The sequence below is a fragment of the Oculina patagonica genome, chromosome 12, assembly GCF_052425735.1.
Source record: "Oculina patagonica isolate OP01 chromosome 12, crgOcupat, whole genome shotgun sequence".
NCBI lineage: Eukaryota > Metazoa > Cnidaria > Anthozoa > Scleractinia > Oculinidae > Oculina > Oculina patagonica.
In genome coordinates this window covers 27,856,259-27,875,475 of record NC_135769.1, presented here as the reverse complement: position 1 = coordinate 27,875,475, position 19,217 = coordinate 27,856,259, and the positions used below count along the sequence as shown (strand labels likewise).

The following is a 19,217-nucleotide window of genomic DNA, read 5'->3' as shown; positions in this document are numbered from 1 at the left end:
CGGTCCATTTATGTAGTTCTCCGCCAGGTCTCTCAATAGGCAGGTTACGAGCCGAGTGGCCCATCAGGCCGGAGCTCATACCGGTTTCCGCAACGTGAAGCGACAACGAGTATTTTTTACTCCACCCGGATGGGATGCTATTCCATCGCAGGGTTACCTCCCTTCCCGAAAAGCTAAAGATTGACTGGTAATCATTTTTACACCTGGGTAAGGAAAGGGACTCTGGGAGTTGAGAGGCTTTCCAAAGAACTTAACGCATTGTCCCCCAAAAGCTCTATCCAGGACTGTTTGGTCCAGAGTCCAGCGCAGTGACCATTATTAGGCCATCACGCTCCCCAACCGTGTAAGAAAGTGCAAAAATCTGCTTGTATAAGCCCTGGGGTTGTACAGTTTGGTACGAAATGTGGGCTTTTAAATGTGGTAGGTCTTATATCCGTGGTTGGGGTGCGGTGGCTTAAAGCGAAATTAAAAAACTTCTTGTTTTCTGAAAAACGTTTTTATAAACTGATTTGAATTACATTAATGAATTAAAGGGGCAGTGTCACCAAGATTTAATAAAATTTAAAACTCTCAAGACGGTAACCTGGTAGGAAAAAAGTGGCCTTAAACTTTGACAGTTGACTTGGAAGAATTATATGGGCCTTGAATTGGGAGGGCTTATGAGAGAAAATGAAAAAAAAGGGGAATTTCACAGAATCTGCTCAACAGCGTACTCTCGAGCAGCTTTCATTTATCTGCCCACTGTCTTTTTCTCTCTCCAGGTTTTAGTAAGGCCAGACCGCTATGAGTGGATTTACAATTCATATTAACACTTTTTTGAGATTTTTAAATCCCGGTTCGAGCTTTGGGGGGATATTGCGTTGAGTTCTTCGGAAAGCCTCTGTACTATCATACCGTATTTACTCGAGTTACAATAAGCGCCGCCCCCGAATAAGCGCCGCCCCCGAATAAGCGCCGCCCTCGAATAAGCGCCGCATTTCGGACAAAAAAGTTCATAAGCGCCGCCCCCGGCGCCGCAGTCCAGATGCGGCGCTTATTCAAGGAAATCTGTTTAACTAGAAACAGAACTACAAAGCAACTCTTAAACAAACTTGGACATTTCTTTCCATCAAAAGGGACGTTCTGCAGTTCAAAGTGCTTGTTTTACCGCTCAATTTTTCTATTGAACATTCTTCAGTACAATCTTCAGCAAGAGACGACTTTTGGCAATCATGGGACCCTATTTTAATAAATTTTTTAAGGATTAGATTCTTTGTGGCGTCAAACTTTTTAATAAGCGCCGCCCTCAAATAAGCGCCGCCCTCGAATAAGCGCCGCACTGGAGGCGTAAAAAAATTAATAAGCGCCGCGGCGCTTATTCGAGTAATTACGGTAGTCCCTTTCTTCACCTAGGTCGGCGATAAGGACATACGTGATGTAAGTCATGACGCATCACGAGAGCTGTCCTTATGGAGAGGTTCGACTTTAATAAAAAAAAAAGTCCGAGATAACAAAAACAGCCAAGTTCTCACCTGCTTTTTTTTAAAAAATCTGGACGAAAAACATTTGTATCTTTTAACTTGCCCTAAAAAGAATTGATTCGAAATTCATTTCAAATCAATGAGGAAAATGTGTTAGCTTCACTGTTATTATGTTGTTCTTGCCGCGAGTAAGCCACGCCTTCTTCGAACACGATAATTACTGATGACACAAACGTAAAGTCATGTTCATTTCAAAATCAGCTCGCATTATGCTTATTAACAGATGAGCTCTTTTGTTCAACATTCAGACCACTGTGTCAGAGATCTAAAGAGGATTCGGAGGCACCACTTCCACCCCCCTCCCCCCGCCTTCCTACAACAACACCAAAAAAAACCCAAACTCCCAGCTATTATAAATGCAGATTTACCGCTAGAAGCCGAGTATTTTTTAACCGCGTCAGTCAATAATAAACCGGTATTTCTATGCATAAATGCTTCTGAAACAAACTTCCGTGTCTCTCGTGCTTAGAAATGGACTTTAATAACTCTGATCATTCATTGATTTTTATCTGATCGCCAAATGAATAAACTTAATTAACACATTTAAAAGCCCACATTTCGTACCAAAGTGTACAACCCCAGGGCTTATACAAGCAGATTTTTGCACTTTCTTTCACGGTTGGGGAGCGTGATGGCCTAATAATGGTCACTGCGCTGGACTCTGGACCAAACAGTCCTGGAGAGAGCTTTTGGGGGACAATGCGTTAAGTTCTTTGGAAAGCCTCTCAACTCCCAGAGTCCCTTTCCTTACCCAGGTGTAAAAATGATTACCAGTCAATCTTTAGCTTTTCGGGAAGGGAGGTAACCCTGCGATGGAATAGCATCCCATCCGGGTGGAGTAAAAAATACTCGTTGTCGCTTCACGTTGCGGAAACCGGTATGAGCTCCGGCCTGATGGGCCACTCGGCTCGTAACCTGCCTATTGAGAGACCTGGCGGAGAACTACATAAATGGACCGGGCGGCCATAAATTTTTTTTATCGTGAATTGAGGCGCGGCGCTCCCACATTAAGGGGTGACATGGCATAACGAAGAGTAATTGATAATCCATTCCCCGAACTGTTCCAAATTCAGGCCACTGTGTAAAAGAACAAAAGAGGATACGAAGGCACCACTTCCACACCCCCCTCCCCCCCCCCCCCCCCGAGCTCCCTAAAAAAAAAACAACTCCAAAAAACACCCCAAACTCCCAGCTATTATAAATGCAGATTTACCGCTCAAAAATAAACCGATATTTCTATGCATAAATGCTTCTGAAACAAACTTCCGTGTCTCTCGTGCTTAGAAATGGACTTTAATAACTCTGATCATTCATTGATTTTTATCTGATCGCCAAATGAATAAACTTAATTAACGGAGCTCGAGCGCAATCTATAAATACACGTCAAGCTCAAACGATGTTCATTTCACAGCAGTTAGAATTTTACTCGAGCTTCTGTATCTCTTCGACTTTCATTGCTGATAACGAGCATTCTGCCTGGAGACACAAAACTTCGTTTGGCCAAAAGGTAGGCGAAAAGATTTAGAGGAATCTTTAAGCGTGAAATAGTTAAAGATAGGCACTTTAAGAATTCCTTAATTTGCATATTTGTGAAAACAGCCAGATAACACAAACACTTGAAGTTATGTCTGACAGGTATTTTCACTAGTATAAAACCGTTCCATGACATTCTTGCTTTCCTAGTAATTTTTTAAGAAAAAGTAAGAATGACCCTGTTACGGAATGGGCAATTTCTTAAACAGTGATTTGGGAAATTAAATGCGAGCAACAGAAGTTCTTGTGAAACGAATATTGAATAACAACAGCGTATAATCTCGACAACAAATAAAATAAAGTTGCCGACATAAATATTTGGAGAAACGATCGTACGCTCAAAAATCGCCATATCTTTGGCAAAGATCATGTATTTGTTTAAGATAAGCAAAGAATACATGGAAACTGCTTATTATAAACGACTGTAACCCTTTCATTTTTCTCCCGATTATTTACTGTTAAATGAGCTGATCCGCTGAAATGGCGCTGAAATGGCCAATTTACTAGAGGTTCCATAATTTTTTATTCTTAACGGTTACATTTCCCCAATTTTTTTATTAACGGAATCAATTCACCAATGAACAAGCTTTGTTCATGGTAAATGGCTAGTTCTAAATCGAGATAACAGTGGAGTTATTAGCCTTTCATTTTGTAGTAAATTTGAGACTGTTCAAAACATCGTTAACATACCTTCGAACTTCTTGGCCGTTGATCATCCAAACTCAACATTTGCCGAATCTATTTGGATATATAGAAAGAAGAAAGATAGTTCTTTATAACTATGCCAAGTATGATCGAGAAACTGTGACGGCAGGTTCAGTGTCGAAGTAACAAGAACACCTTCGATCCACCATGTTGGCGAGCCGTCACGGACGCTTCAAATCGGCCTTCTCGATATTTTCCAAAATAAAAAGAATTGAAACTTTTTAATATCCATTTGGTAGTTAGGACCCTAAAACAAGACTGCATGCCAAATTTCAGCGAAATCGGTGAGGTACGGTGTCCGGCCAAAGTTCGAATCTTATAGACTATGACAATTAAGTGATAGCAACACATGCTTTTGAATAGAGGGTAAAGTGCTGTTGTGGTACATTGACACCATTCCTTTCACAGGCTTTTTCTCAGCACCATCTGGGTAGTGTGCTTTGTGCGATAAAGTTCCCATGAAAACTGATTTGTACAGTTTTCTGCTCATTGTAAAATCTGTTACATATATTTAGATTTGTAGACATCTGATTCTTTTTTTCGTTGAGTTAATAAATAACAAAGGTGTTGCTTTACATTGCATGTGGTATTAAACTGGGTATATAGATAGTCTGCAAAGTGCATTCCCTGTTCCTGGAAATACAATATCGCATGTGAAATTTCTGGGTTTCATTTTTGGTTCAAGGATTCTTTGGGCTTTGTTTGAAGTCCTAAGGAGTTTTAGGGGTTTTAAGTTTTGACTCCATACAATCATCCCCATAACTTGAAGTACCAATTACCCACCCTGGATTCACCCCAAGAAAATGTAACAACTAGCACTTTTCCTTTTCCCTGCTGGATAAATAAATGAAATTAGATGTTACTGGTATTGAAATAAAGACAACAGTCAGTGTAATAATATTTTCTATTACATACTAATGCAAATTACCAGTGGCTTGTATATTTCTTTGTATTTCTTTATACATACTCTCTTTTATTTTTAATTTATTTTATTTTACACAGGGCCCCCGTTAATACCAGTCCTGCGACTGAAGGGGTCACCCTGTTAAAATATATTATTATTTCAAGACAACATAGCAGGCATGTGTACCTATGACAGTAGGCTGGGTTTATCTTCTTGTCACCTTGCACAATGAAGTGTACGAGCTACATAACAGCAAAGTTTTATCTGTATCTTTGCTTGGTACACAAGTCATCTAAATTGAACTAAATTGGACTACAGGGTGAACTTTGTCACAGACAACAGCAGCTACATTCTGCCTGAATTTAAAAGTAATTAACCTGATCTTTAACAATCTAACTCAAAGGAGAAACCCTCGACATACATAACTCCAATTCTATAATCGCTAGGCAAATCTTAGCCTGCTTTACAGACGAACAAAACCCCGGTTATATTTTTCAGCAAAAATAATTATTTTATTATTATTCGATAGCTAATGCAGCAAATATATCCTTCCCAACAACATTTTCACTAATCAATTTCTGCTCAAGTTTAAGATCGTGGAAAAATATTTAAACTTTTGACAATTCAGAAAAATGTTATGGCTTCGCCCGCACAAGAACATTAAAATACCTCTCACGGTGTGATGCATTGGCGGCTGTTTGGCATACTTGTCCGGTCCACGCAATACGGGAAAGTTTCAGTTAGCCGAGAAAATTGTAAGGAAAGGCTAGAATCCAAATGTACAAGACTTAAATAGCGATACTATCAAAATAACAAGCTCGGATAAGGAAATAAATATTTGAAACCTACAAGCTCAATCGAGCGGGCGATCGATAAACAAGCCAGTATTTACGATACCTCTGATCAGTCCAAACGAAAATTTTCCCGTCGATCTTGAAATATATTTTTCTCTCTGACATTGGAAAAGATTCCCTGATATTTTTTTTTTGGCTATCGGATGTAAGCTAAGTGGAAATTTCCCTCGCATGCAGAGCTTTGGCGAACGAACGACACAAGTATGGCGGACACAGTAGACGGCGTGTAAGAACACACGAAAGTGATTCCCAAGTTACTGCTCGCCGATTGGGCAGAATAATATAAAGGTTTTTTTTCTGCCCAATCGGGAGCCAGCATTCGGAGAGCCGTTTGGAGCACTTCGTGCCTAGCCTGCGAACAGGCTTTCTGGAGAGCGCGCTGCCGGCGGGGCAAAAATGGAGGGGAATGCCTGCACGCATCTCTGAGAATCGCAAATGCCGCCCACGAACACCCCGCAGATTGCTTAGCTTGTCAATTGTCACATTTAAACAAAAGCATTTAAACCGCACGCCGGAAATTCAATTTAAACTAAGGAAAACAAATAATGGTCGGTCGCCAGCGAGCTAAAAATTACAGAAAGTTTCTTCTGACAGCCAACGGCCAAGTTCCGAAGATGCAGTTCACAGACCCAGAGTCGGAGCCAGTGCTCGAAAATCACTGGGAATGCAATTTCAAGGACCTCAAGCACCGGCCGTCGCGATTCACGAGAATGAAGACGCACTTCCAAATATTGAGGATATAATCGACCCTGATCTGCGATCGACCCGAGTAAAAATTCTGATCTTGTGGCCCAGTGGAAAAACAAATGTTCGAACACTAGATGTAAGTGAGAATATCCTTCTCGCGAAGAATATCGCCTCGAAAAATTGGCAAGCAGTCGCTAACGCCGTTCTCAAGAACGAGCAATTGAAACCAGACACGTTCTATTTTGATTTTTGTCTCTACCGGAAACATCGACAATGTCACAAATAATTAAAATCCACCAATCAGTACATTGCGTCCAAAATTTGGACGCGAACACTCGATATCCTGAGAGATGCGTGCAGGCTTTCTTTCTCGGCGCTTCGCACCTCGTCGCCGGCGCTTCGCGCCGTCCAAGCGCTCTTCGGAAATCTCCGGAAAGCCTGTTCGCAGGCTACTTCGTGCCGTGCTTGAAAACTTTCGTCGCGACGATTTCTGCCCGGTTTTCCTTCGTTTCGCCCCACTAACTGCCCCTGGGTCTCCGAGGATGCCTCTTGCCGAGCGCGGCGCTGCTCTGAGCTTGAGCGTTGCAAACGAAACCCTGCGATGTACCACTCGAAATGGTCTCAGTCAAACCTTCTGATCAGTAGTAAACTATGGAGAAGGTATTTCAAGGAAATAAAACCAAGCCCGAAGTGAAAGAGAAGAACAGAAAGGAAAAGCAACATGAGTTAGGAGTGTGTCGGATCAGAAGGAGCGAAGGAGATACTCTTGGTTCAGGATTCGTGGTTAAGGCTCTGCAGATTATTCCAGGTTTTCCTTGCCCGTTCTGTCTCATATCAAGCGATAAAGTCTTTCCCAAGGATGACTTTAACATAAAAAGTTACTACTTGGACTTTAGGAAGCTAGACTCAACTAAGTTGAAAACGATCAAATTAGAGAACATCGCAGCTTCCCGCAAGTCAACCGACATCCTTCGAACTTCCGGCTTGGTTGTAATTCCCATCAACCCTTCCAAGAAAGAAAGTATCTTTACTTATCGACCATTTAAAGTTGCCAACGAAGGAATCAAACCTGATGATGACTTACGTTGCCATTACGTAAACGATTTGTCGACGAAGTTATTTGATGTGAAATGGCTGAAAGTGCAACAAGCAGACGTTCCAGGGCAGTACGAACTTCATGAAGGTCTTGAAACTCCTTACAAAACTTATGCTGAAGTTACTCATAAAGGGGATCGTAAGCCCTATGGTGCCGTCATCTTAAAGCGTAGTAACAACGAATTTATGGTTGCTGGAGCCCTTACTTTTACAGATGACGAATGCAAGAACATATCTCCTGTGTTTTTCCCACTACCTTTACCACCACCTCAAGGTCCTCAAGGTAAGTACCGATGTCAACTATGCCAAAATTGTTGCAACCGTTCGTTTTTCCTTCTCAAGCCATTAATAGCTCGTCAAGTTAAGTTGGTAGAACTGCTATAACCATGCCCATTTTTGTATTGTATTTTTCAAATGTGATGCATGAAGGACTATCTCAAATGAAAATTACACAGACATAGAAAGAAAGAAGACCTAAGTTTTCAGGAAATTGATATCGATAATGAACTTTTTCACAACTTATGCACCTTGGCACCTATCAGTGTTAAGCCGGTGGAGGGGAGGGGGGTGGGTATTGGGGAAGTAGGGCTGACTAGTGGACATTTAATCACAATTGTACTGCCCTAGTTGGGAACTTTTGGGAACGTTTGGGTACTTTTGACACAGAAACATTACCCCTGGGGTGAGACAATAGTTCAATGGAATTGTTTTACCCTGCCTCTCTCTGCCTCCCTCCCCGCCAGCTTGACATCGATAGGTACATTAGGTGTAAAATCATATTTAAATGGCAGGCTCATAAAACCAATGGTAACTTGTCCATTCAGTATGGCTTTTCTTTGAAAGAAAGTGTAGCTGTTATTTATGGTTTGATTTGGGGAGGAGGGGATTTTGTATGACTCCACTTTCAATATCTTTATACAGGGGCGTAGTGATCCTATATGTACGTACGCACCTGTGTACCTCCTGAAATAATTTTTTTATCTTCAGTGACAAAAAATGTCTTTGATAATTAAATTGCTGGGTTTGGCAGACTTCTCATTAAGTTACTGCGATTTTAAGATAAAAATACTTAATAATACTTTGCTGTTTTGAACTGTGTAAATTCAAGAGAAAAATATTTTCTCTTGGTAAATGCTATTAAGTTCCATGCTGAAGTTCAAAACCTAACTTAACTTCGATGGTAACACAATGAAATAAATGGCATGCAATGTATGCTGAAGCAATGACTTTTCACAAGGAGTTTTACATAACTTTGAGGAAATTTGTCAAAAACTTAAGGTAAATAAAAGTAGCTGGCACCTTGTGTGTGAAAAGACTTTTATCCAACTGAAGCTTACATTTTTGTTTATGAATTCACAGGCAAAGGAAGCAAATTATCACTTCTTGGCATGGTACACTGCAAAAATCATGCTGACAAAGTTCCCGGTAAGAAACCTCTTGTTTTACTGGCTCATCACTGTGTCAGTAAATACATTTCACACATGAATAAACAAACATCATCTTGAGATATCGCTTATAACAAAAACATCACAGGCAATAAAATCGATACCGATATGTAGTTCCTTATTTTTTTGTTAACCGAAAAATCATCTTTATAGCACGTGCCTGCAGGGAATCACGGTAGTTGTATTCATCAAATTATGCCCGAGACTCAGCAACGTGCATCATTGCTGAGTCTTGCTCATGGTTTGATGAATACAACTACCGTGATTCGCTGCAGGCGCATGCTATAAAGGGAATTGGCCATCCAGGCATGTGCATTTAATCAACAGCCAGCTGTGACTCAAACAAACCTCACTGCAGCATTTCTTTCACTTACATTCAAACATTTATCATGAATATCATAGCACTGTGTTCATATACTGCGCACTCTGATTGGTTGTAAAACGAACAGCACGGTGTGCAGCACCTGTCGACAAAAGTGGTTCAAAATAGCTCTATGGCTATTATGCAGCTGAGATGCAGCATGATTTTTCGGTTAACAAAAAAATAAGGAACTACATATCGGTATCGATTTTATTGCCTGTGATGTTTTTGTTATAAGTGATATCTCAAGATGATGTTTGTTTATTCATGTGTGAAATGTATTTACTGACACAGTGATGAGCCAGTAAAACAAGAGGTTTCTTACCGGGAACTTTGTCAGCGCAATTTTTGCAGTGTACCACAGCAAGGGTACTGCGGCGACAAAGTTGCCAAAAAAAGACCTGGTTTTAGGCCTATAAAATTTTTCTTTGTGTTGGAGGCTGGACCTTTCATCGCAAGAAATTTTCCACTGCTTCATTAAATATTCATGGATCGTTTTATTGAAAAGTGTGTGAGATCTTGTCTTGATTATGCGGGATTTTTTAGTGTGTGCAATGTGATGATGTAGGGATTGGAGAAGTGAAAGCAAACAGCGCTAGCGCTCTACTGACAGAAAAACAAAGATAAAATGTGAAAACCAGCGGAATGTGATTTTGCCAGCATCCGCCATACATGTTTACTCTGCGTTCCGTAAAATCCGATCAACGGCGCATATTCACAGAAGTAGAGTGTTGTGCTGGCCACTTATCGTGCAAACTTATCAAAATGGTTTTGCCCAACAACAAAGAACAGCTAAACGCAAGCCGACTGGAGTGAAAGCGAACTGCAAGCAGACCGGAGTGAAAGCTAACCGCAAGCAAACTGGAGTGAAAACTAACCGCAAGCAAACTGGAGTAAAGGCTAACCACAAGAAAACAGAGTCCCCTAAAGTTTTGTTTAGGGGGCTACAGCCCCTGCCCCAACCTGCTCTGCCACCTATATGCAATGGCTTTCAGCCTTTTACCCCAGAGTGTTTGTAATTTGATTGAATAATGAAATATAAGGCTTGCAAAAATATCATGGTAATCTGCTTGGGAGAGGGGGGTGGGGGTGGTCTAGCAGTCCTGGATATAAATATAAAGAAAATAAAAACTGTAATATTGTTAATTAAAATTTTTTAACTAATTAAAAGTTGTTTCAAATCAGCAGCTTTGAATATAAAGATTGATGTGGAAACCATGAAACCCACAGAACACAACACACAGGATAGAACCCCTGTTTCAAGAATGGATTCAGGAGGATCTCCTGATGGTAGGCACCAAGAGGCATCTTCAGTACCTGTGACATCAGCACATACCCAGCCTTCATGTACAGGGGCTGAAGCTCCCCAAGCACCCAATCACATTCCAACAGAAGTCTTGAGTAAAATTGCTTTATACTACATGAAAGCTGTACCACCGGAGCACAATGACCCCAAGAACTTTTTGGCATACATGAAAGAAATGCGACTTGCTATTACAGGTGTTAGTGTAGGAAGTTTGGTGATAACTGTGAAGTGTGATTCACTCCAGATCCTGGAAGGACTGTGGGGGGATTACTCATCAGGCCATCTTGGTAAAGTGGTTCAAAGATGCTTTGTGACAGAAGAGATCTTGATGGAATTTAACCTTGCAGAGTTGAAGCTTAAAACAACAATCTTAGAAGAAGAGTATAAAGCATGCAAAGTGTTCTTTATGAAAAATCCAGCAAGAGGTTAGTTTTAAAAATATATATATTATGTTTTTCTTGTGATGGGCAATTGGGTGATTACAGAAAATATTCATACCCTACCATCAGTGGCATCAACATATTTACCCCCTCCCCCTTTGCCGTCAGAAATTCCAAAATGTTCTTCCTCCATGCTCTCAGAATTTCTCTCCCCCCACAACCCTTTTCAGTGTTCACTTTTTTTCTTGAACCCCATTGCAATTTCTTGTTTGGCTTCCTAAAATTCCAAGGTATGAAAACTTTTTAACCTTTATATTGGTTTATTTTTGTGTGTGGAAAAAGCAAGTTTTCTGGACCTTTGTGGTGCAAACAAATTGAAAAAATACCATCTGGATTTTTTTTGTCGTTCAGTGCTGTACAAATAATGTCTTTTGATAAGTGGAATGGTTACTTAGATTAAAATGAATGAAGAAGTGTTATTCAGGGATGTTGCTAGGGCTGGCTACTGGCTAATTTCACTGGCTGAAATTTCACATGAAAACAAAGACTTGGGTAGACTTTTAGAGCTGCCAAGGCCAGAAAAGCCAGCTGGCTACACCCCCAGTTATTTATTGAGCACATATAAAGTTGACCTAAGATCACTTCTTCATCTCTGTAATACCGGTATCTTTTTGTCATGACCTTATTTTGATAACACATAATGTGAAGTTGGCTGATAAACTAGACAGTACTTTTTTGTCTTTAAAAGATCAATGTGAAAGTGTAGCTGTACATGGGGAAAAACCAACCCATTTCACTAAAGGAAAGATGATATCAGGAACAGATCATGAAGGTGGTTCACCAACAGAAACAGATGAAGAAGATTCTTTTCCATCAGATGACAAAGGTATAATTTATAGACTTAACCAAGTGAAAGTGTTTTTGCACTCAGACTCTCATCAGCTGCTTAAACTTGAAATTTCTTTGCCATTCATTGATTACCGGTATCTTTTGGTCATGACGTTATTTTGATAACACATAATGTGAAGTTGGCTGATTAACTACCTTTTTAGTTATTGTTACTTATTTTCGCGGGCACTTAATTTCGCGAAAATGGAACGGCCATATTTCGCGGGACTTAAATTTCGCGATTTGGCCAAAAAAATTCGATTACAAGAACTAAATTTCGTGAAAATTGTCAAAATACTGGTCTACATTAACAAACAGTAAGTCTCAAAATTGGTCCAACTGATTTTAATTTTCCACTGCAACAGTTTCCAATGACACTGAACAAAACTATATAACAAAACAAAACTTTAAAAACAGTTTGACATGTTCCTTTGCAACAAAGTAGAGCTAGTTTGACGACTGTACCAAGGTAATTAAGTAGTAAACTGACGGCAACGTTGAATATTCAGAACGAATTATATAGAAGGGCATTAACTTTCGCGTCGTTATTTTTCGCGAGAACCTTTTTTCGCGGGTCTTAAATTTCGCGATTGTTTGAATATCGCGAAAATCGCGAAAATTTAGTCCCGCGAAAATAAGTAACAATAAGGTAGACAGTACTTTTTTGTCTTTAAAAGATCAATGTGAAAGTGTAGCTGTACATGGGGAAAAACCAACCCATTTCACTAAAGGAAAGATGATAACAGGAACAGATCATGAAGGTGGTTCACCAACAGAAACAGATGAAGAAGATTCTTTTCCATCAGATGACAAAGGTATAATTTATAGACTTAACCAAGTGAAAGTGTTTTTGCACTCTCTCATCAGCTGCTTAAACTTGAAATTTCTTTGCCTTTCATTGCTTGAGAAGTACAATAGAACCTCTCCTAGGGACACCCCTATAATACAGACACCTCCCTATTACAAACAGTTCATTTGGTCCGAAAGACACCAAAATTCATACAAACTCCACCTCTGTAATACGGTCACCTTTATAATACGGATGCTTTTCCCTGTCTCTTTGGTGTCAGTTTTAAAGAGGTTCGACCATAATGTTTTTTGTCACTATTTTTAATGTGTGCATTCATTGTAATTATCATGATAGCCAACTCACAAGTCTTTCTATCTTTGAAGGTCGATGGAAAAGTGTAGCTGTACACTTTCAACCAACACATTTCTCTCCAGAAAAAATATCAAGAGAAAGTTATTATTCAGGTAGGCTACATGTACACATGTATGTAAATTACACATTTGATATAATACCAGGCTATTTGAAACAGTATTAAAATTAGTTCACACTATACGTCAAGTTCTTGTCAACATCTTGAACATGTGATTCCTCTGCCATCTGTTACTTTGCAAATGATGATGATCTGAAAATTCTACATTTCAGCATCATGCATTATAGACTTTGCTGTTGAAGGAAGGTTTAAATTTTTTTGTTATGCCAACAAAGTACATTCATACACATACACAAAACTAAATGACAAAATGACAGCCGCGCAATTGCTGTCAAAACCCTGTCTAGGTATTATTTAATTTCTTTACTTACACTACTAATACAAGACAAAGTTAAGTTAAAGTGCTACTATGATCAAAATTTTACCTTCCCTTTTCTCTTCGGTTTTGGAAAGTACTTACATTAAATAGTAACCTTGCCAAATTTTAAGTTCAAATTCGAATTGGAAGACCACTTATTTCACGCGTAAACTTCGACTTCGGCTTGCCGCCATTACTAGATTCAAAAATGTCCGAGGACCAAATAGAGATCTGGAACTAGTTGGGGCGAGAGCATGCTGACGTCATATGCGCATCAACAAAATGGCTGCTTCGAAGTCTGGAGTGACCGATCTGGAAAAACATTGGTTTTCTTTTTAATCTGTAGTGATGTAGAAGCCTTATCTACTGCGCAAATGTTTTTTAAACATACTTCAAGGCATCTCCAGGCCACTTTTGCACAACATAGTGGCAGAAAACAACTCAAGAGGCGGAATTTCGTGACATCTTAACTCGCCCGAACCACGCAAGATGAATAATAGATCGCCTGATAACTTTGAGGGAAACTTGTACTCTTGGAAATGCTTTATAGATATTTCTCCCTGCAACCATTGTGAGGTTAACTTCTTCAACTATCCAAGGGAAGTGAATAGAATAGAACGCTTCGAATTATCTTCAGTGGTATTCGCTACTTTCTTTTTAGAAGCAAAACATTGGGTGAGTGGCGTATAAATTTACTTCTGTTGCTCAAGCGCTCGTGTTCTAGAATAGTCATTTTTAAATTAATTGTAAATACTTCATGTCAAAAAAGGTAATTTTTGGACAAATCGACCTGTATGTTTCTGAATTATATCCTCTATTGTACAAATAAACTTAAATAAATTCGCACGAGGCGGTACATTATGTGAAAGTACATACAGAAGGGATGCAAAGCTTAGCAATATCTTTTTACTGATTATATGTACTGAGGATGTTTCCATTATAGTCCTCTGTATACTCTGCAGTCTTAATAAACTCACCAGCACGTCTTCAGTGTTGGTCACTTGTTTATTTCTGCCATGCAATGTAAAACACTACAGTAGGACTGTACTTCATTGTGCTCTTAGAATAGTATTCATAAACATTTTCTGAGAAGTAAACTCAGGATAGAACACTGTTAGCCTGTCTCTGAGACATACATGCTATCCGGATTTTACTCAGTAAATCTTTATTATATTTAAGTACAACAGGGGCCATGAGCTATAATTATGACCTGTGCCAATCACTTATGCTGTGTGCAACAGAGCACTGTTGAAATCCTAGCTACTCTTTATTTTAAGTTTGCAATATATTTAGTTTTGGCATGCTCTTTTTGTTCATAAGTTGAGAATGTAGTAGCCAACAATAAATCATGTGAATGTGCCAGAGAACTCCTGAGCTGCTGATCCATCATAATTTCTAACACAAGTACAGTCAAATCTGTACCATAAATAAAAATGTTGTATTGATTGAGGTGCAGTGGCCTACGTGTAAGTTGTTGGACTCCGGATCTAGTGGTTCAGGTGTGAACTCTTACTGGTGTCATTGTGCTGTGTTCTTGGGCAAGACTACTCTCATGGTGCCTCCTCTCCAAGTGTAGAATGGGAACCGGCAAATTGATGGTGTGAGGAGGGGGGGGGGGGAGGGAGGGTAAACCTTTGATGGACTTATACTTGCATCTCATCCAGGGGGAAGTAGAAATACTTCTGGTTGCTTAATCCTACTTAGCCAGGATAAGCTTGCTTGATGGGCAACTAGACTTGCATGCAGACCTTGCCTTTTTGTAACAAGGGGGTAATTTTGAGGTCACGCAGGACCCTTGCAACCATTATATATGTACATTTATTTAAAGAGTATACACGAACTGCGAAGCCGACAACAAATACGGTCAAACCTGTACCATAAATAAAAATGTTGTCATAGTAATGGGGTAGTTGTATTGATTTAGGAGTGGTGACCTATGGTCAGTGCGCAAGACTCTGAATCAAGCTGTTCAGGTGTGAGCCCACACCAATGTCATTACATGTATGTGGGGGGAGTGGGGAGGTTAAACCTGTGATGCAATTGTACTTCCATCTCATCCAGGTTGCTTAATCCTACTTAAACCAAGATATGCTCTGGCCTGATGGGCAACTAGGCTTGCATGCAGACTTTGCCTTTTTGCATCAAGGGAGCACATTTAGAAGCACATTTATGGGAATTAACCCCTTATGGAAGGAGAAAACTGTCTCCAATAGGGTGTCTGTTTATTTAGGGTGGTACACGGAGCTGGCTTGTTTACAGTCACGTTAAGTTGACACAAGATTAGTCCCAAAAGTGAACCCTCAATTACATACATATTGCATATGATACCGTATTTTCTTGAGTAGACGCCAGACCCCGACTCAACGCGGGCTTCATTTAAATGCCGGTTCAAAACTGGAAACGTTTGATCAAGGTCCCAGTGTTTATTCGAGGTCCAGGTGTTCCCGTTTATTAGCTTAAAACTCCTTATTTTACTTGCTCCCATGTTGTGCATATATTGTTTCAGTTATTTGTATCATCAAAAAATCATGGGGCCAAGAGGAAAACAAATGGGTGAAATGAATAAGAAAAACTACTCCTACCCAGTTTTGCTGCTACTTGTGGGTCAGTTTTATAACATTGTCAGTAAATAGAGTGAAGGACTCTACAGTGTTCAAATAGTTTTCTTATTTTAAGAAACAGGAATACTGAATGCTGGCTGAAGCTGGATATCTGAAGTGTTATCACCCATTAAAACACTTAGTTTTTAAAAGGTTTATTACCTGACTGTATTGTAGTCAAGGAAGGTAAAACTGTATAAAACTCAAGGAGCTAAATCCATTGATCACCTGCACCATCTTGTTGACTTTAATTTTTCTGTATAAATTTTACATTATTTCATGTTTATCAAGCTTTTTTCGGAATAAACAGCTGAGATAGATTTCTAATTAGCTCATTATGCCCATGGCGTGTATGATAGATTACAAGAATGAAAACAACAATTAAGATCATTTCAATCCTTCGCAAACGGCAATAGCAACCTACATGTATATGCAGCTCTATTAATTCAAACATTGCAGACATTTAATCATAACTATTCAATTACGTTTTTCTCGTCATACCATGTATTCAAACGTATGTAGTCCCTGAATCGCCGTTCCTCTTCGTACTTCGAGGCTTCTTCGATCGGTGCTTCGATCGGGCAAGAAGACGGCAGCTTCGTTGTAGGCATACAGACCATACAGCGCCAAAACCTCATCGAATGAAATAAATATTGAAGTATTTGCATACAAACATTGCCCTTTAGACCGACGGCAAACGGCTTTAAATTCTCATTATAAGAAACGATACCGCTAAATTGCAATGTCTCTTCGTTGCGGCTCTCTTCGGTTTCGCCACCGGGCAAACTAGACGAAGAATTTGTCGAAGAAAATATATTTTATAACCCTGTTAATTCTCAGTATATTCTCTCTTGGAACACTCGAAGCTCGAAGCGACGATGCGCATATGACGTCACAATCCAACTCATGCGTAAATCCGCTTTTCAGTATAGTCGCTGGCTCACTTTAGACGTCCGAGTAATGGCGGACGGGTTTTCCACGATTTTCGGCAAGCTATTTCAAGGTTTATATCGCTCGCAACGTTCTAAATTCTAGCGTGCTAGTTAAATATAGACTTATTAAACAAATTGACTTTAGAAAAAGTCGAAAAGAAAAACAAAAATTTTGGTCATAGTAGCACTTTAACATACTTACACTAATAACAATACATTACTCGCACTAGTTTCAATACAATACTTACAAGAATTCTCTCTTTTTCCATTTTATGAAGTGAAAGAGCAGAACAGAAAGGAAAAGCAACATGAGTTAGGAGTGTGTCGGATCAGAAGGAGCGAAGGAGATACTCTTGGTTCTGGATTCGTGGTTAAGGATCTGCAGATTATTCCAGGTTTTCCTCGCCCGTACTGTCTCATATCAAGCGATAAAGTCTTTCCCAAGGATGAATTAAACAAAAAAAGTTACTACTTGGACTTTAGGAAGCTAGACTCAACTAAGTTGAAAACGATCAAATTAGAGGACATCGCTGCCGGTGCCGAGTCAACCGACATCCTTCGAACTTCCGGCTTGGTTGTAATTCCCATCAACCCTTCAAAGAATTGTAGCAAAAAAGAAAGTATCTTTACTTATCGACCATTTAAAGTTGCCAAGGAAGGAATTAAACCTATTGATGAGTTACGTTGTCATTTCGTAAACGATTTGTGGATGAAGTTTTTCGATGTGAAATGGCTGAAAATGCAACAAGCAGACGTTCCAGGGCAGTACGAACTTCATGAAGTTCCTGATCATGAAACTCCTTACAAAACTTATGCTGAAGTTACTCGTAAAGGGGATCGCAAGCCCTATGGCGCCGTCATCTTAAAGCGTAGTAACAACGAATTTATGGTTGCTGGAGCCCTTACTTTTACAGATGACGAATGCAAGAACATATCTCCTGTGTTTTTCCCACTACCTCTACCAGCCCTAGGTAAGTACCAATGTCCTTCTCAATTCCATTAATAGTTGATCAAGTTGAGTTGCTAGAACTGCTATCATCTTGCACTTTTTTGTATTTTATTTTTCTGAAATGTAATACATGTAGGACTGTGGGCCTTTTCATAGTCCAGTAAACAGGCTGTCTCAGTTACTGAGGCGAATTTTGTCGGCTGTTCATATGGGAAATTTCAGCCCGATTGACTGGCATGAAATTCAAGAGACAAAATAGCCTGCGTAGCAGGCGCCGTTAGTTTCTAGCGCGCGTATGGGAGAAACGCGAAAGGCACGAGAGGGCCACGCGAGGAAAAAAATTGAGGAGGCGCCTGCCCGGAAACCCACCGAAATGTGTTTGCCGCCCACAATTAAATTTAATTTAAATTAGGTGACAGCGCTGGGCCAACTGTCAAAATAAATGAGTGAGAACAGTCTTCATTCTCGCGGGAGCGAAATCTGAAAACCCCCCATTTTCGCGGAATAAAACCTACATATCGCCGATTTCGCCACATGAGCGGTCGAGCTGCGGCTTCGAAGCCATCGAAATGCAGCAGAAAAAGGAACGAAAATCAAAATTTTTTGCCGTATTTGCTCTAAAAATTTGAGGATTACTTACGGCCGGTGTGGTGAGAAAGCAGGATTCGCTTCGTATTTCAATCTGTTCAAGCCATCGGGACGCAAGAATATTAGAAGTGAATGTGCAATTGCGACAAGCCTTGGGAAGATCGGCATACAAGCTGAAAAAGGTGAGGGGCTTTCAGATATAGTTCGTAGTCCATGAGGCCGCAAACCCCTTAAATATGTGTGTTACATTTACCACTGTGTGTGAGGTTTGTTGCTAGATAATGTTTGGGCGATGCGGCTAGCAAGATGGCAGAAGGACAAGTCGCTTTAAAAGAAAAAGCAGTGAACTAACTCCCGGGAGAAGTCCGGGAGTTCGAAAACAAAAACGTGTTGTTTCGCCTCTTAAAAATGTGGAAAACACAATCCATTGATGCAAGAAACTTTTCGTGGCACTGGTCAAAACTTCCTGCAGGCAGGACTCGAAAAGCTCCTCCGCAGACATGCACGTGCTCCATTGTTTACATACGCGAGACAGACAGAAGACAAATCTCACATTTCCGATGACAGACAGATTTCTTTTGCAAAGTGACTAATTAATCCCTCGAAGCGTTCAGAGCCAATCAAAATTTACGGGTTATTCCCTGGCGGCCATTCTAGCCAATGGGATAATTTTCGTTCTCTGAGAGAACGAAAAAAAAAGTATTTCGGGGGGGTTTCAGGGCAGGTGTTTCCTCGATTTTTTCCTCGCGTGACCTTCTCGCGATCGCGCACTCTTTTAAACACGCTAAAATCTACACAGACGCCTGCTACGCAGGCTAGAGACAAAACCAAAAAAGCGACACATAAAGTTGCATCGTTTCGTGACTATCGTAGCTTTATCAACACTTGCAAC

The 19,217-nt window shown here is 40.1% G+C and overlaps 1 protein-coding gene and 1 long non-coding RNA gene across 3 annotated transcripts in view; one reads left to right on the top strand and one right to left on the bottom strand.

The window, feature by feature from the left end:
- LOC144632796 (uncharacterized) overlaps nt 1-19,217 on the top strand; it is a 131,420-nt gene that overhangs the window by 40,173 nt on the left and 72,030 nt on the right. Inside the window, exons 2-6 of one of the 2 annotated variants that reach the window (XM_078491526.1) lie at nt 10,293-10,835; nt 11,539-11,676; nt 12,356-12,493; nt 12,852-12,932; nt 17,067-17,759. The exons of the other annotated variant lie outside the window; for it this stretch is intronic. Of the exons in view, the coding sequence (XP_078347652.1) occupies nt 10,293-10,835; nt 11,539-11,676; nt 12,356-12,493; nt 12,852-12,932; nt 17,067-17,759 (1,593 nt within the window). The remainder of the gene's footprint in view (nt 1-10,292; nt 10,836-11,538; nt 11,677-12,355; nt 12,494-12,851; nt 12,933-17,066; nt 17,760-19,217) is intronic. 2 annotated transcript variants of the gene reach the window in all.
- LOC144633645 (uncharacterized) lies at nt 16,054-16,853 on the bottom strand. The gene is made up of 2 exons (XR_013567082.1): nt 16,474-16,853; nt 16,054-16,427 (listed from the first exon to the last, which is right to left on the bottom strand). It is a non-coding gene; the product is annotated as an uncharacterized LOC144633645 (long non-coding RNA).